Below are 16045 nucleotides of genomic sequence, written 5' to 3' on the forward strand. Positions count from 1 at the left end.
ATAATAATAATGCATATACACATTTTATAAGCTTTTTGTTGTATGATCATCGTACAAGTCACCATGACTAATAGAGGTGTGCGAACTCATTCATTCATTCATTCATTCATTCATTCCAAAGTCCTCTATTTATTTATATAGAGCATTTGCCATTTGCAACCTTAACTATTCTATATGCTATATATAGATTTCCAAGTACCCGAATGACTAACAACATCCTCGTTACAAAACATTCAAAACACTCCAAGCCCATTTTAGATGTTGGGTTAAAAAAAAAACGCAAGTAATTACATACATACAACGTAATAAACGCGTTCGTGCAAGCATACAAACGTTTGGAAACGAATACGTTTGAAAAGGGAAAAATACGTATTCCTTTTTTCTTTTTCTTTTTTTCCTTTTCTATTATTAGAAATTAGCTAACCCTCGTGGTAAGTTGTTGTGCTACTATTGCTTATTTTCTCACCTCTCCCTCCCTCCCTCCCTCCCCCCCCCCCCCCTCAGTCTCTCTCTCTCTCTCTCTCTCTCTCTCTCTTTAGTGTCATGTCATAATAAAATTTTATGTTAGTGTCATGTTTTCTTCATATTCTCGAATGTACGTTTTATGTGTTTTTGAACGTTTGATTATAATTTATAATGTCATATTTTGATTCGATCTCTATAGTTCATACTCATTTTTTTGTAAACCATTGATAATTACAAGATGAGCTCATCATCAATACAAATTACAATTATGCCTTTGAATTATTTGATTCTTATGTTCGTGCTTTCTAATGTTTAGTAGTTAAGTAAATCCTAAGTTTTGAACTTTCAATTGTGTTGACATTTGATTGAATAGGCCATAGTCATTTTCTGAAATTCCAATCTTTATTTATTTTTCTACCTTATAAATCCAATCCAACTTTGAGATGATTTACCATACACGTTTGGTTGGGTCATTGTCGAATGCGAATGCACGTATGTTACGTATGGTTCATTCTATACGTACATTATACATACATACATACAGACAGACAGACAGACCACTGACCAGCGCATTTTCTCCTACCGAGTTTTTTCTGTGTTTATTTTGGGGGATGATGTTCTTCTTCATCGAGTTCTTCTTCTCTCTTGCTGCGTGAAATTCGCCATCGCCGATGCTCCTCTCGAGGGCTAAAAAGGTCGTCTTCCGAAATCCAAAGGCTTCTGCTCTCGCGGCGGAAGCTTATCAGGGAAGAAATAGCTTGTGCAACGATGGATTTGTGTTAGGGTTCCGGCATTCCAGAAAGCTTCTCCATGAAGCTCATCAAATAAAATTCATCTCATTTAGCGATGGATCAGGGCCTCAGACCTCTATAAATCCCTCCCAAACATGTTGCCCGAGGGTGAACATTTTATACAGCGGTGGATTAGGGTTTCAGACCACAAGAAAGCTTTCTGAAGAATCTTATCCGGAAAAAAAGATTGTCTGCAATTACGGATTAGGTTCTGACTTTTCTCGGAAACTCTCTTCTGTGGCAAGATGCATGAAAGATGAATGTGTTTTACCGCAGGAAGTTTCATCAGGGGGCTTATTGTTTCAAACAAATGCAGTTTCTCAGTCAATCAGGCATTATTTGCGGTGCTACTGGGACCTCTCCAAGGCTCGCCTCAGGTAGTTTCTTTATTGCTCTATCTTCATGTTTAAAAAACAGAAACCAGCAAACTCAAGTTCAGTGTAGCTGTAAATTTATTTCACCTGCATTAATCAAATATTGCTTATGTCAATTATAATCTGCCATGGTATTTCTTGAAAATCTTTTTATTCGAAAACTAAAAAGGTTTTCTTGCACAGGTTTTTTGTAAATCTTGAAAATCAAAAGTTGAAATTTTGGAATAATAGGGACATATACCTCTTCAAACATACCTCATCACTATTTTCATTTGCATTTTTCAAATACTTTGAGTTGGTGACTCATCTCTATCATGTTGGAAAACAAAATCTTGAGTTCCATGAAATGTGAACTTGCATTAGACTAAAATTGACTGCAAAATGTTTGAAATTGAAGGCATATATAGTTTTTGAATTACATCACTATCATATTCAGACAGAAATGCGAGTTTAATATATGCTAGTCATGCATTTCTTGAAAATCATCTTTACAATTTTGAATTTGACGGTACACATCCATCTCCTAAACTCCTTCCTCCCTTTCATAGTAGAAAAAGCATTGACTTGAAACTGATGTATTGAAGGACTACGCCTGTGAAGCTTGCCACCCTCATGTTTGTAAACAAAATCTTGAGCTTAATGTAATGTTCACTTTTGTTATTCAAAATTCAAAATTCAGTTTTTGGAGTTGACATACGTCTCCAAAGCTTTCCTCAGGTTAATGCCTTATCATTATCATGTTTATAAAGAAGTCTCAGATTTAATGTGAATTTCACTTGCAGTTGTTTGAAAATTACCTTTAAATTTTGAACTTGAAAGCTCTCCAAAGCTTGTGTCATCTAGGTAGCTGAACCATCATCATGCTACACTGTTAGAACAGAGGAGTAACGACCTAAGCTATTAGTGCACCACAAACTGAAGAAAAAAACTTAAGGACAACTAGAGATGTTTATAGAGAGAGATTTGTTTTTTAAAGAAAGTACAACAGTGGTGTACACACCACAGCTGGTTAAGTATCAACAAATTATTGAATAAAAAAAGCAAAAAAAGAAAGAGGTGTGTGATGACCAGCCAAGTGATCACTAGTCAAATTAGGGAAATCACATCTATTAGGGCGGCCTACAACTTCAGTACAGAACCCTACAACTGAAATGTAAAAACCTTACTATGAAATGAATAAAGGTTAATCCAAAATTGAAGCCTATTATCTGAGATCTTGACTGCAGCACCCTAAAATTGAAACTGAGACTCCAATATACATGATACAAACTGCTGTCTTTCAAGGATCCTGTTTGCACACTCAAGTAGCAGTTCTATGACCTGACATTCTAAACAGAGCCAACTATCTTAATCCTATGGATAATTGTATAACTGATTTCTCGCAAGAAATAACAATCGCAAGGCATGGGATGCCCTAAGATGTTTAGACATAATATCGGGACATCTAATAATAAATAATTCCCACAATTTTCATGAAAGTTTATTACCTTTTTGGATTTTTTTGTTAACATTACAATTGACCCACTGTGATCACAGTTTATGCATCGTAAATCTCCGTAGTATTGCTTTAAAAGCTTTATACATTGTAGTATGTAGCTTTGGGAATGATAACATCTTTCATAGACAAACCTTCGACAAATAGATGTTGAATGATCTTAAAGTGCTTGAAGTAGGAGTATGATATTATTCTATTAGAGGCTTGGGATTTTTTATGTGACCATTGGATAACCCTATCTTTTTGGAGATTGTACTGCACTCATCAGAAAAGTTGTATATATTGTTTCCAAAGGAGATTTGAAAAAATATGCTTATTTTGCATTTTGGAACATCATCAACCTAATAGAATGTTTCTTTTTGGACAGTATGTTGGTTGTCACAACAGCGGGGGCGGGCTATGTTATGGGAAGTGGAGTAGCCATAAATTATTGTGGGCTTTCTTGGACTTGCCTGGGAACTTTCTGTGTTGCTGCTGCTGCCAATACCTTCAACCAGGTAACTTAGCAAAGGAACTTGTTTACTACAATCATGAAACAGGGAATTGGTACTTTCACTATGGCGGTTAAAAATGCAGTCCTTGCAGTTGTGGAACACGAAACGTTGCCTGAAATATATCATGTATATGAATGCATGGGGCACAGTAGCATAACATGCTGAGTTTGATAAAGAAGAATGTTTATATCTTTTTAGCAACCAATGTTAGATCATCTAATGTTTACAAATCAATATAATGGTCAATATATTGCTTAGTAACATTGAAAACCATGATGTTTGTTTAATATATGGTGTATTAACATTGATAACTATAATATTTTAATGTTTGCACTTTTTATTTATTTGGGATTCCAATTTAACCCTATTTTCACTCATTGAGATTCTTGTCCTGAATTGATTGAACAACAGAATTCATCACATCACTTATGTCATGTCCTGTTAACCAGCATCTTTTAGAAGTATCTATTGTTATGAGAAAAAGATCAATTAAGATGACTCAATGTTTTTTTCAGATCCTTGAAGTTGAGAACGATTCTAAAATGAAAAGAACAAAAAGGAGACCACTTCCATCAGGTTGTATAACTACAGAACATGCGATTGCGTGGGGTTTAACGACTGGTATTGGGGGCATTGCCTTGCTGGGAAGCCAGGTCCATGCACACACACAGAGTAGTACTACATTTACAAATGATAAGGCCCTTATTAGGGACCACTGTAATGGATAATGATTTGCTTAGCAATATTGGGACATTTTACAGGCAAATATGATTGCAGCAGGGCTTGGGGCTATTAATCTCATTCTATACACACTTGTGTATACACCTTTAAAGCAAATTCATCCAGTAAACACATGGGTTGGAGCAGTTGTTGGCGCTGTTCCTCCTCTTCTAGGGTATGCTAAACTCTATGATTTTTCTTACTATTCTTTGTGTGATGTTGGCAAAGGTTTTGAAAATCACTTATAAATATTCTAGCCCATCTCTATTGAGAACATGTTGTGGTTGTTCTCAAGATACATTTAGTTCTATGTTGGGGAGTTGGAATGATTGAATTGAAGGTGGAGCATTAGGAATGAGGATATCTTGTTGAATAAAAAAGATGTGGGACATAAGAATTTGTATAGAATCTACATGGCCTAAAGTAAAAGGTACTTCATGAAAAGCAAGCGAGTTATTTAGCATCCAAACTACTTACAATGTACTTACTGCATGCTGCTATGTAGGTTCTAGAACTAGTTATAATTTACATACTGTATTGCCATGTTTTTCTTGAGCTGCTGTGATAACATATGGATATTTTCCCAAATATTTTCTCTCGATAAAAATAACTAGGTTGATTGATCTGTCAAAAGGTGCAGTTTAGTGTGTGGGTTCTAGATGCCACATGTTGCCCGACAAAAGTGGTGCCTATAGTCTCCCTCACACATGTATCATTATTTCGTCCTATCATTTCAGTTGAATAAATGAAACGATACTTATTTAGTCTTTGTTGGAAATAGATGGGCAGCAGCAGCTGGGGAAGTCAGCATGGGTGGATGGCTTCTAGCAAGTGTGCTGTACTTTTGGCAAATACCACATTTCATGGCAATTGCATATATGTGTCGTGAAGACTATACAGCTGGAGGGTAATGCTATTTATATTCTAATTTTTCATATTTAATTGTCAGTTATTGATCGGAATTCAATGGTTTGTTTCAGCTTCAAAATGCTCTCCATGGAAGATGTTTCAGGACGAAGAACAGCTCTAGTAGCTCTTCGTAATTGTGGTTATCTGGCTCCTTTAGGTTATTTAGCATATCAAAGTATGGGAGTTGATGCTGAGTCATATTCAATGAATGTCTTTTGAACCCTCTAAATAACTTTTAGAGCTAGTCAATATCTCACCATGCTTTGTATACAGGTGGTATGACTTCAGAATGGTTTGGATTGGAAACGGCTCTCTTGTCTGCTGGCATGGGAACTAGTGCAGCTTTGTTCTATTTTAAGCCTAGTAATGATAGGGCCCGGAAGCTATTCAGAGCCAGTTTGCTATACTTGCCATTTGTGATGGTTGGAATGCTCTCTCATCGTCATCCTAATGTGGCTGAATCTGATCTTGACGAGGACCTTACAATGAATGGGGAAATTATAACATCAAGTGCACAAGCTCACAGGGTTTTGTTGGATTCTCAACAAATATCAAGACCTCCTGTAGCATATTTCTCAGTTGCCCCTTTCCCTTTCTTGCCACTTCCTGATTTTACACCTAGCTAAGGAACATTTCTCTCCTCCTCCCCAGATGGTAATTTTTGTTTTACTTTTGCTTATCATTTGCCCATGAGGTTTTGCAATAAGTCTTGGAATCATGCTAAAAGAGTTCAAGGGGTTTTTGAAGGTTCTTCTTTGCCCCTCATTATACTGTACTCTAACCCAAGTGGTTCTTTTCACGATTTTCGGCTGTGCATAATGGTATTGGGAATAAACAATTGACTGGATGAACAATGAATGGGAATACATCAAAATTCTCTAGGTATAACAATATCCGTCATGTTTGTTATGTTGGTTTTGTGGGTAAGTACTAATCACTTAGAAAAATGCTAAATTTAGGAAAGTACATGTAAATACTATTAGATATGGGAGGATCTATGGATAGGTCAGAAGATTGTAACATGTTATTGCTCTCTTTTGCATCATATGTTGTTGTGAGGCAGGCTTCAATCCAGTGTCTTGCAAATGATTGGAAATGGTTTTGTACAGGAGGTTGTTCGGTTGAAACAAATAGTTGTGAGATGTTTTTCACCAATTTTAAGAGCCACTATGAGCTTTTGTAAGGGTAATAAAGTATACAGAATATTCTCAAAATCCACTCTTTTATGTGTATTTTTTGATATTTCACATTGTTTGTATCGGCCAAAATGGTAGATTTTCCACCATTGGTCATTAAGGACATTAATTAATTAGTGGCAGATTGATCCAAAAAATTGTGAATCAATGATGACTCGATACATTGATTATGGTAACTATGTTTGTTGATGGGTCTTGATTAGATGAAATTGATAACTTGGTTAGTGCTCAAATCTTGATTACTTGGTTGTAAATTCCTTAATTAGCAAATTGTTCAACTAAACCTTGGGATTTGACATTTAAGATTATTGAAAGCAAAATTTGATTAATTTTGGCAGATACAAGATGTGATATTCCTGCAAACTGCCTTTAAGAGTTAAATTAAATCAAATAAACTAGAAGCTGGAGTGTTTGGTTATGTTGGAAGCTGAAATTAATGTAATTTAATCAAATACTGTCTGAGATTTTGGCATTTTAAGATTATAGAAAACAATTTTTTTTATTCATTCTTGCAGATGCAATAAGAATTGGTATTCCTGCAAACTACCTTTTAAAGATGTGATATTCCATATATTCTAGTTTTCAATACTTGCTGGCTTTTCTTTGCATGTAGACTGGCATCTTTGTGTCTTTCTCCTAGTGCATACCAATGCCACTTGCACTAACTTATCAATGCTTATCCAACCCTCCACCTCAACCCAAGACCTCAGCTAGTTTAAGAGAGAAAACATTGGCAGGGTTGTAACCTATTTGGATAATTTCTTCCTCATTTGAGTATATAATATTAATCATTCTGTTGGCTGTAGTATGAGACTCTTATCAGGTGCCTCACTGATTTCAAGGGAATTCTCTATTGTATGGACCATGTGAAATTTTTAATCCAAAGGAACACTAATTGGGAAATCAAAATTTTAGAATGTCCATAATAGTTTACTCAATCTTTAAAATAGATTTCAAATGCAGCTCATAAGGTGCAATAAATAGCACATGAAAATGAAAGTAAAATGTTTGTAGCTAGCTTAAGCACATATGTATATCACCTTGCACATCTTACCATCAAAACTAGCTTATTATAAGAGTGAATAAATATCATTCAAGATTTGGCTTGTAAAATTTTTTAAATCAACACACGCACAAGCAAGAGGATGCAAAAAGTGACTTAAGATGCCATTGCCAATTACAAATAGAAATTTACGAAGTTTCCTTACCGGATTTCTAATATAGAGACATATAACCTAGCTTGAGTTCTTGCAATGGTACTCGTAAAAACTCATGATTATTTTAATTTGAGATCTTGCAAATGATGAATTGCTCCTAATATAAACATCAACTACACACTTGCCCACATTTCTTCCACAATATAAGGAGTGATTTAAAACAATAGCATGGACCCCTTTTTGCTTTAACCATTTGATCTCAAACATTTTTACCAAAAAGAATGAAAATTAGTAATGCCTTAAATTAACTCGGTACACACTCTTAAAGTATATGTAGTTCAACTCAAGATCAATAATGGAATATATAAACTAGTCACCACTCACACCATGTATAATTATATCAAGCTTGCGTTTAAAAAGTGGGATAAATTGGTAAAACATTAAATGTTGAATTTGATTAAAATTGAGTATCTCCTTAAGCTACAAAAATTAGTAGTTACATCAAAGTTGAAATAAACAATTGTTCAAGCTTAGGCATCACCTCAAGGGTTAGTAGGTAGCTATATTAATGGATCCAAACAATTAATACTATCTCCTAAGCCATGTTGTTGAATACATGAGGTAGAAGCTTTGCAAAAGGAATGCAACCCCGAACAAAAGCATAAGTAGCTTCCATTGAGCCATCAGCCCAAGAGTCATTATAATTACAAAATCAAGATCCTACGGGCAACATTGAGAAGCTTCTAGCTTGCCACAACACTTTGAAGGGCAAAAAGGAGAACCATCTTGGCTGAGCATTGTCTTGGAGAACCAAAACTAGCTAATTGAAGCTAGTTGGCCGCTCTAGTGTCCAAGAAGGAGGAGAACATTCCACATATCCTATCAACTCCTTGTCATTATATATGAACTAGAATAGTCCACACATGATAAGGCACTTGAAATTCCTAGGTGAAAGCCAAACGTTCCACGATGACTAACAATGGCACTAGTGGAATAAAAGCACATGGACAAGACCAGACTTCTAGTCATCAAACGACAAGAAACCAAATGAAGACCAGCTTGCCTCATGTATGGTACTTGCGAGAATCGTAATTACTAGGATTGGAACCTAGCCTATTGTTGTTAAAGATGAGCGATCGTTGTTCCGTGTCTCCAAGGATGTCAAACATATCGAAGGTGTCATCGCCTCCGTCATGCCAAGGGATGACCTCGTGTCTAACGCTGCCATCCAAAGCGTGATTCGTATGGTCAAGCCATTCCGCATGGGGCATAGAGGTGGCATTGTCATGGTGAGTGTGAGGGGTATGTCCCCCGTGGAAATCAACAGCGGCCATATCGAGCTCGAAATCGTGAGGCAGGTATGGGTCAGTAGTAAAGGTGCCAAGACTATGGGCTGGGTTGTGTGGGCCAGGTATACCAGACCCAGACCGAGACCTGGACCCAGGCCCCAACCCAACTTCTCTGTCCACCCTCAGAAGGTCAGATGGGAACGGATAATAATCGGGCGACAATTGTGCGGGCGCTTCTTCTCTATAGTTGTGAACCAGGATTTGGGCGGGTGCCACGTTGGCGCAATCCGGCGGTGAATCAGGTGGACACGTGGCAGAGCCGTTGATCGCGCACCACGTGGCAGGATTACTCAGGTGGTGGTTAAAGAGGCCAGGGGACCATACATTATTGGTGTTGTTATTAGGGGACCACACATCATTAGGGTTATTGTAGAGTAAATCAGCCTGAATCTCAGCACGTGATCTAGTACTAGTGTCTGCGGTATCGCTGTTAATGGGATGATGGCCATGAGAAGGCTGAGACAAAACCAAGGGAAGGGTGGCGCCACCACCATGGCCCGCCGACCCAAAGCTATGACCACCGCTACCGCTACCGCTACGTGTGGCATTCATAGCATAAGCCGGGGCGGCCGTATTGTCATGTGGTGAATGCGGGTAAATTCGGTCATATAATCGATTAGCGTAAATGTATTGACCTGGGTCCATTGATATATTTTGTGTCACCGGATTGTAATTGTTATTATCGCTGGTATTAGCGTTGGTTGCATGTCGAATTGTTGGCAAACTGACTAGATTTGTCGGCGGATTGGTGAGATTCATGGGGTGGTAATTGTAAGTATAATAAATGTGATCGTCGTCACTAAGACTACTCCTCCTATATGGGCTGAACGAAGGATTAATAGGATCAATTAGCTGGGGGTAATTCACATTCATTAAATCGTTATAACTAGTAGATAACGCTTGATGGTTCAGGGTCACGTCATTGCCATGATTGGTAACGTTTGTATGTGTCGAATATGGAGGCGAGCGAATGGCGTTGATTAGGTGCGAGTAAACGTTCATGGGGGGGCCATGGGGATTGCTATTCATACTACTACTACGACTACTATTTCCCTCATGATTCCTTCGATCCACGTCAATAATCATGGGAGGCGGTATGTTAAATACATGCGGGCGAGTGGCATTACCCACTTCCGGATTCGTTTTAAAAGCCCTAGCTGGAGTATTAGGAATGAGGTGCTGATCATTACTAAAGTCTGATGTTATTACACCAGGCCTAGGGTTACTATTAGCTCCTACTGTCATGTCACTGCGAGGGGGGGGGAGGAGATTACTTGGAGACCTTCCCATACTGTCAGGGTTCGCGAGAGGATGGGCATTATCGATGATGATTCGTCCAATGCTACTGTTAATCGGAGGGGGAGGAGGAGGAGGATTAACGTGATTCATCCATCCAACACTAGGGTTTCGTAACGTGGGATCGACACCCTGGATTTGGATTCGCTGCCGGATGCTGCTATTACTATTATTAGCGGAGAGGAGGGGACGTGGGACACTACCTACCGTCGGGCGCCGGCGCCGGCGCCGGGCGCCGTTATGATCGGACGGTGGCGCAGACACGCCGCCGCCGCCGCCGCCGCCGCGGATCTTCTGTCGGTAGCGCTCCCAGTAGGAGAAGACGCGGTCCACGTGATCCTCCGAGTCCTCCGGCTCCCGCATCAACTGCGCGTACGCCTTGCAGTGGCTCTTGAGTCGCTCGCATGCGTCGGCGTCCCCCGCCAGCACCCCCGCCCGCACCTGCGCCTCGTACTCGCGAGATGCTGCCATGCCGTCGGCACTCGCGTCGCCGCCTGCCGCCCTGCTACTCTGCTGGCTCCATGCGCGCGACAGGAAGAGGACCAAGAGCGGGTCCCGGTTGTCGCCGCCCGGGAAGACGTGGAGCTTGGCGCACGTGCTCCCGTCGATGACGCGCGCCCCGAAATTGTAGGCGCGCATGGCGGTGCGCACGGATCGGTTATAGCAGCCGAAGGAGATGTTACGAGGCGGCATCCAGGCGTAGGCGTTGGCGGCGGCGGCTGGTCGACCACGATGGCCCGCCCCGAGCTTGACCTTCATCTCGGCTTGGTAGTAGTATTGGTCGATGCGGGGCTTGGGCTTCTTGGCTGGCTTGCGCTTCTTCAATTGGATGCCGAAGAAGACGCCGCTACAGTTGAAGATGCGGTCCAGGTGGTTCTTCATGGAGGTGGAGAAGGAGGAGGAGGGTTCTGAGGAGTGGGATCCGACTCCGACGGCGGCAGCGGCAGCGGCAGAGGAGGAGGAGAAGGTAGAGGAGGAGGTCTGAGCCTCCTCCTCCTCCTCCTCCTCCTCCTCCTCCGCGGCCTCCGCGGCCTCCGCCTCCACCTCCACCTCCGCCGCCGCCGCCGCCTGCACTCCTCCCGCCGCCGCCTCCATCTCCACCGTATCTGTGTCTGTGTTCCTCTCTCTTTCTCTCTCTCTCTCTCTCTCTCCCTTGTTTGAGCGGTGCGTCTCATCGTTATTTAAATTTTCTCTCTCTTCCTATTTACTCGTATTTGTTTATTTATTAATCGGGTTTCTCTTATTTTCACAAAGTACCCCTCGCCTGACCCCCTCCCCCCCCCCCCCCATCAACTATACATACATATGTATATATACGTCTCTGCCCTTGCGTCTTAACACCCCAATCCTCATCGGTAAACACCCCACCCCCTTGTTCACCCATCGTTAAACACCATGTTCACCCATCGTGCTCTCTCTCATCTTTTTTTACTTTCTCTCGATGTCCTCGTGTCATCCCATACTATGGTGGAACGAAGACACATCGCAGAGTAATACCTAATATTTGATACCATTAAACTAAATGGTTATGTTGGTTTGGAGTATGCAAATTACACAAAGTTTAAGATGTATTACTTACTACTGATAATGCAAGTGGAGATTGAATTGACAAAGCATTTGATACCACCCAGTTGAGTTTTAAGGAAGCTACAACATGCAATATGGATTTGACCCTAAAATGTCAAAAGTTGTTTAACATGGATTTGTTTATACATGGTCTAAACCCTAAAATGTCAAAAGTCGTTTAATATGGATTGGTTTATACATGGTATATAATCTAGTAATGCAAGGTTGTCCCATGAGCTCATTACTCTCATGAACACCTCTGTTCTGAAAATTACCCTACAGAATTGCCACTCATCCATTACTATCAAATGTGAACAATCTTGTAACCCTTGAACCTATACGTGGGACACAACTACCTAATTATTGACATGGAATGATCGTGAAAATACGCATTCAATAATCAGTAGTCTTGAGTTCAATGGTCTTGATGATGTGTTGATAACAAACCTTTCTATGTTAAAACTCCTACGATTGCATGTGTGATTATTGTTTCGATTAGTGTTGTGGGATGATGTTGATTAAGTGAGCATTGAATTGAGGATTTTGGATCGTCGATTAGTTGATTGATAATTAGATCACTTACGTCAAAGTGGTTTAGATGTATGTAGGTTGTTATTCCATTGTTCAAATTGAAACATTGATGTCAAACACCATCAATGTGGACATCAATATCATGCAAGCAGTGAAGTTCGGCAATCATTTTCTAGCCATCCAGAATGGTTGTAAGCGTGCAAGGATCATGAATAATGCCACTTTGAGATCACCAACAAAGTGAATGATGCAAGAGCAGAACCAAGGAAGTATGGGGTAGGTTCGAAGTGAAGCAAGAAAGCCATGTATGTAGTATGTGTGTACAAGAAGACAAGAAATACCTTATGTGTGTTTGCTTAGGTGATTTTAACCAACGTTCCATACATACATACATACATACATACATACAGACATGATGATGTGGTAAAACAACAAAAGCCGATGTTGTTCAAAGAGTTAAGTCTACTACAGAGACAGAAACAGAGACAGGTGCCACACCAACGCGAGCTCAGCCATAGTGCAGTCCAACCAGGTAAGCTTGTTCAGATTCCTCAAACTCACCAGCTAAGTCCCGAAACTCCTAATAAGTCCTTGGCGGCAAAACCAAATAGCAGCCCCTGTCGTCCAAAGGAAAAGGGATTACATGGCGTCGATTTTCTCCAAGGCACTGACGTTTTTGTGCAGAGGAGAAGCGATGTCCAAAGCATATCCACCAGTTTCTCCACATTTTGCTCCCTCCTCAAGCAATGTGGTGCCTCGCAGGCTCTTTTGGACGGTCGATGTGTGCATGGGCATGCAATCCGATACAATTTCGAGAGGGGCACTTTCATGGGGAACCGCCTCATCCGGATGTATGCCCTCTGTGGTTCTTTGGCCGATGCTCTTGCAACTTTTCGCGCCCTCCCCCACCGCAATGTATTTTCGTGGAACTTCATCATCTCTGGATGCACACAGCATCATCGTGCTCGAGAAAGTCTCGAGCTTTTCTACCGTATGCTGAATGAGGGTTTGATCCACCCGGATAAATTCACGTTTGCTAATGTCCTTGCGGCGACGTCAACCCTTGAATGTTTTCACGAGGGCAAGAATATCCATATCGCAACGACCGATGCAGGGCTGGAGTCGGATGTCTTCGTCATGTCTGCATTGGTGAACATGTATGGAAAATGTGGTAGCCTCGCCGATGCCCGGCGATTGTTTGATACACTATCCTGTAAGGATGGGGTTGTATGGAATGCCATGATTGCAGCATATGCCTCCCACGGGCATGGAATGGAGGCTCTCACTTTGTATTACCAGATGCGAGGTCATGATGTTAAATGTGAAAAGGTGAGCTCTCTGAATGCCTTGGGTGCGTGTTCGGGTTTGGCAATCTTAGCATGCGGTATGCTGGTACATGCTCACATAATAATGGAAAAAGGTCTAGAGGCAGAGCTTTCTGTTTCGACCTCAATTGTGGGCATGTACAGTGATTGTCGAAGCCTAGAAGATGCTCAAAGCGTGTTCATGAGGATGCCACAGCATGATTTAGTTTCTTGGAGTGCGATGATATGCGTGAATACACAGCATGGAGAGGACATGAATGCATTGAGATTCTTCTCTGAGATGCATATGGAAGGATTAAAACCAGATAAGGTCTTGTTCATATCAATATTTGGTGCATGTGCCAACTTGTCAGCTTTAACACATGGGCGGCTCATCCACACAAATGCCATCGAATGCAGAGTGGAAACTGATGTGGCCATAGGGAATGCCCTTATCAATATGTATGGTAAGTGCGGCTGCCTTGCAGATAGTAAGAAAGTATTTGATGCCATGCCTTTACATAATGTGATTTCATGGACAGCCGTGATTGAGGTAGAAGCATATTTGGGCTGTCCTGTTGCAGCTCTTGAGCTTGTGTCAAGAATGCAAGAGAAAGACGTGGAGCCGAATGATGTGAGTTTTGTCAATGTTCTATCTGCATGTAGCCATGCGGGCATGGTAAATGAAGCATGCTACTACTTCAAGACTATGATCGAGGATTATTGTATAGAAACCACCATCGAGCACTATTCAGCCATGATCGATCTTTTTGGAAGGGCTGGAAGGTTAGAGGAAGCAGAGGGTATTATAAACAGAATGTCAATTCCACCGAATGCTATAATCTGGGAGTCACTTCTAAGCTCATGCCGAGTTCATGGAGATGTGGATCGAGGAAAACGGGCTGCAGAATGGGCAATTAAGTTGGATTCACGGATCGATTCCCCATACATACTCCTTTCCAACATATATTCTTCGGAAGACAGGCAAAATGACGCAGAAAACATTTGGAAACTAATGTTTGAAAGAGGGCTGACAGATAATTAGAACGATTTAGCTGCAATTTGATGCTGTGGCTGACCTCACAGATCATATCATTTTTATTCATCATCTACGAAGTAAAAAGTGCTAACATGAAAGCTGTTTTCACAGAACCAATTATTTGTTTGATCCTGGATACATGTCCATCTGAGGGTTGAGGGTTAACAACAACATTTGGTGGTTGTGGGATAAAATGGGATTTTGGTGAATAAAGGCAGGCAGCTATGTAATATGGATTCTAGGTGGTTCATCTCTTGCGGTCAAAGTTGATTTAGCTTTCAAGGGTAGGAAATTATTCTGTTTCATTTTACTGAGGTGAAAAGCATGGATTTGGAACATGAGTGCCAGTGTCTGAAGAAACTCTTCCACTCATTCAGTGTTTTGGAAGTCATGTGTTTTTTTTCCTTTCCAACAGACACATCTTATTATGCCACCCAAGAGGGAAATCCCAATGTATGCCTCAAAAATATTTCTACAGACGTTGACTTGAGAGAATTACTTACTCATGGTGTTCTAATCTGAGACTATTAGCTCTCCTTAAAAGTATATGAAGGAAGCATCAGAAAAATTGTTTTGACAACCAAATTCAGTTGAGGATGCATACAAATTACTTGCGTCCTGAATTAAAAAATGATTCTAATGTTGTGCTAACAATATTTTTCCATTCCGGATGCCTTACTATGAGGTCACATATTGGCATCTTATTATTGAAAGATCCAAATACATCAATCAAAAAATTGAAGAAAAGTTGGCATCTATTCCCCAAATCCTTATTATTTCAAAAAAGTGCCTAAAACACTCCCAAACACCAAGCACCAAACCAAGTCAGAACATACATGCCCAAAAAAGTTCTCCAGTATGGTATATAGGCATTTTCAATTATGCACATTAAAACCTATTTATGCACCTATTAAAATATATAAAGAGACAAACACCAAAATACCTTAAGTCCTTGTAGTACCAAAACATCTGTATCCATGGATATTTAAAAACCTACTGAAACACGAGAACTCATGCACAAACTCATAAAATTCCCCCAGTAGCTAAAAATCTAGATGCAGTTCTTATCTTTGTGCACATCCATCCACCTTTCTCATGTTTAGACATAGTAGGAAATTCTGTTATAGGCCACCGACTGTGCCCTGTAAAATGGACCCAAGATTCCTAGAGCAAAAAGAAATAGGCCAAGTGTATAGAGGTGTAAATACATCATAATCTACAAAAGCATTTCAACTTTAACACTTCATGTACTTGGAAACTGATCCTAAGAGAGAAACTATAAGTAACAGTTCTGTTTCTGGATTCTATTCTTCTGTTTCAAATGTTTGTATTCAATTACAACACCCCAAGAGTTAAATT

At 40.3% G+C, this 16045-nt stretch overlaps 2 protein-coding genes across 2 annotated transcripts; both read left to right on the plus strand.

Moving 5' to 3' along the window:
- Nucleotides 1-1033: 1033 nt before the first annotated feature.
- Nucleotides 1034-6157, plus strand: COX10 (cytochrome c oxidase 10). Its single transcript, XM_087320333.1, has 7 exons — nt 1034-1633; nt 3493-3622; nt 4135-4272; nt 4381-4514; nt 5121-5246; nt 5320-5423; nt 5522-6157. Exons 1-7 carry the CDS (start codon nt 1137-1139, stop codon nt 5872-5874), a joined length of 1482 nt encoding a protein of 493 aa, XP_087176459.1. The 5' UTR covers nt 1034-1136; the 3' UTR covers nt 5875-6157.
- A 6624-nt stretch (nt 6158-12781) lies between these two features.
- LOC147868524 (pentatricopeptide repeat-containing protein At1g11290, chloroplastic-like) lies at nt 12782-15197 on the plus strand. Its single transcript, XM_087320344.1, has one exon. The coding sequence runs from the start codon at nt 12785-12787 to the stop codon at nt 14690-14692; it is 1908 nt and encodes a 635-aa protein (XP_087176470.1). The 5' UTR covers nt 12782-12784; the 3' UTR covers nt 14693-15197.
- Nucleotides 15198-16045: the final 848 nt, after the last annotated feature.

This window comes from Azolla caroliniana, unplaced genomic scaffold (genome assembly GCF_043228905.1).
Source record: "Azolla caroliniana isolate FFs.n. ecotype wild unplaced genomic scaffold, voAzoCaro1.0.p SCAF_1, whole genome shotgun sequence".
Lineage (NCBI taxonomy): Eukaryota > Viridiplantae > Streptophyta > Polypodiopsida > Salviniales > Salviniaceae > Azolla > Azolla caroliniana.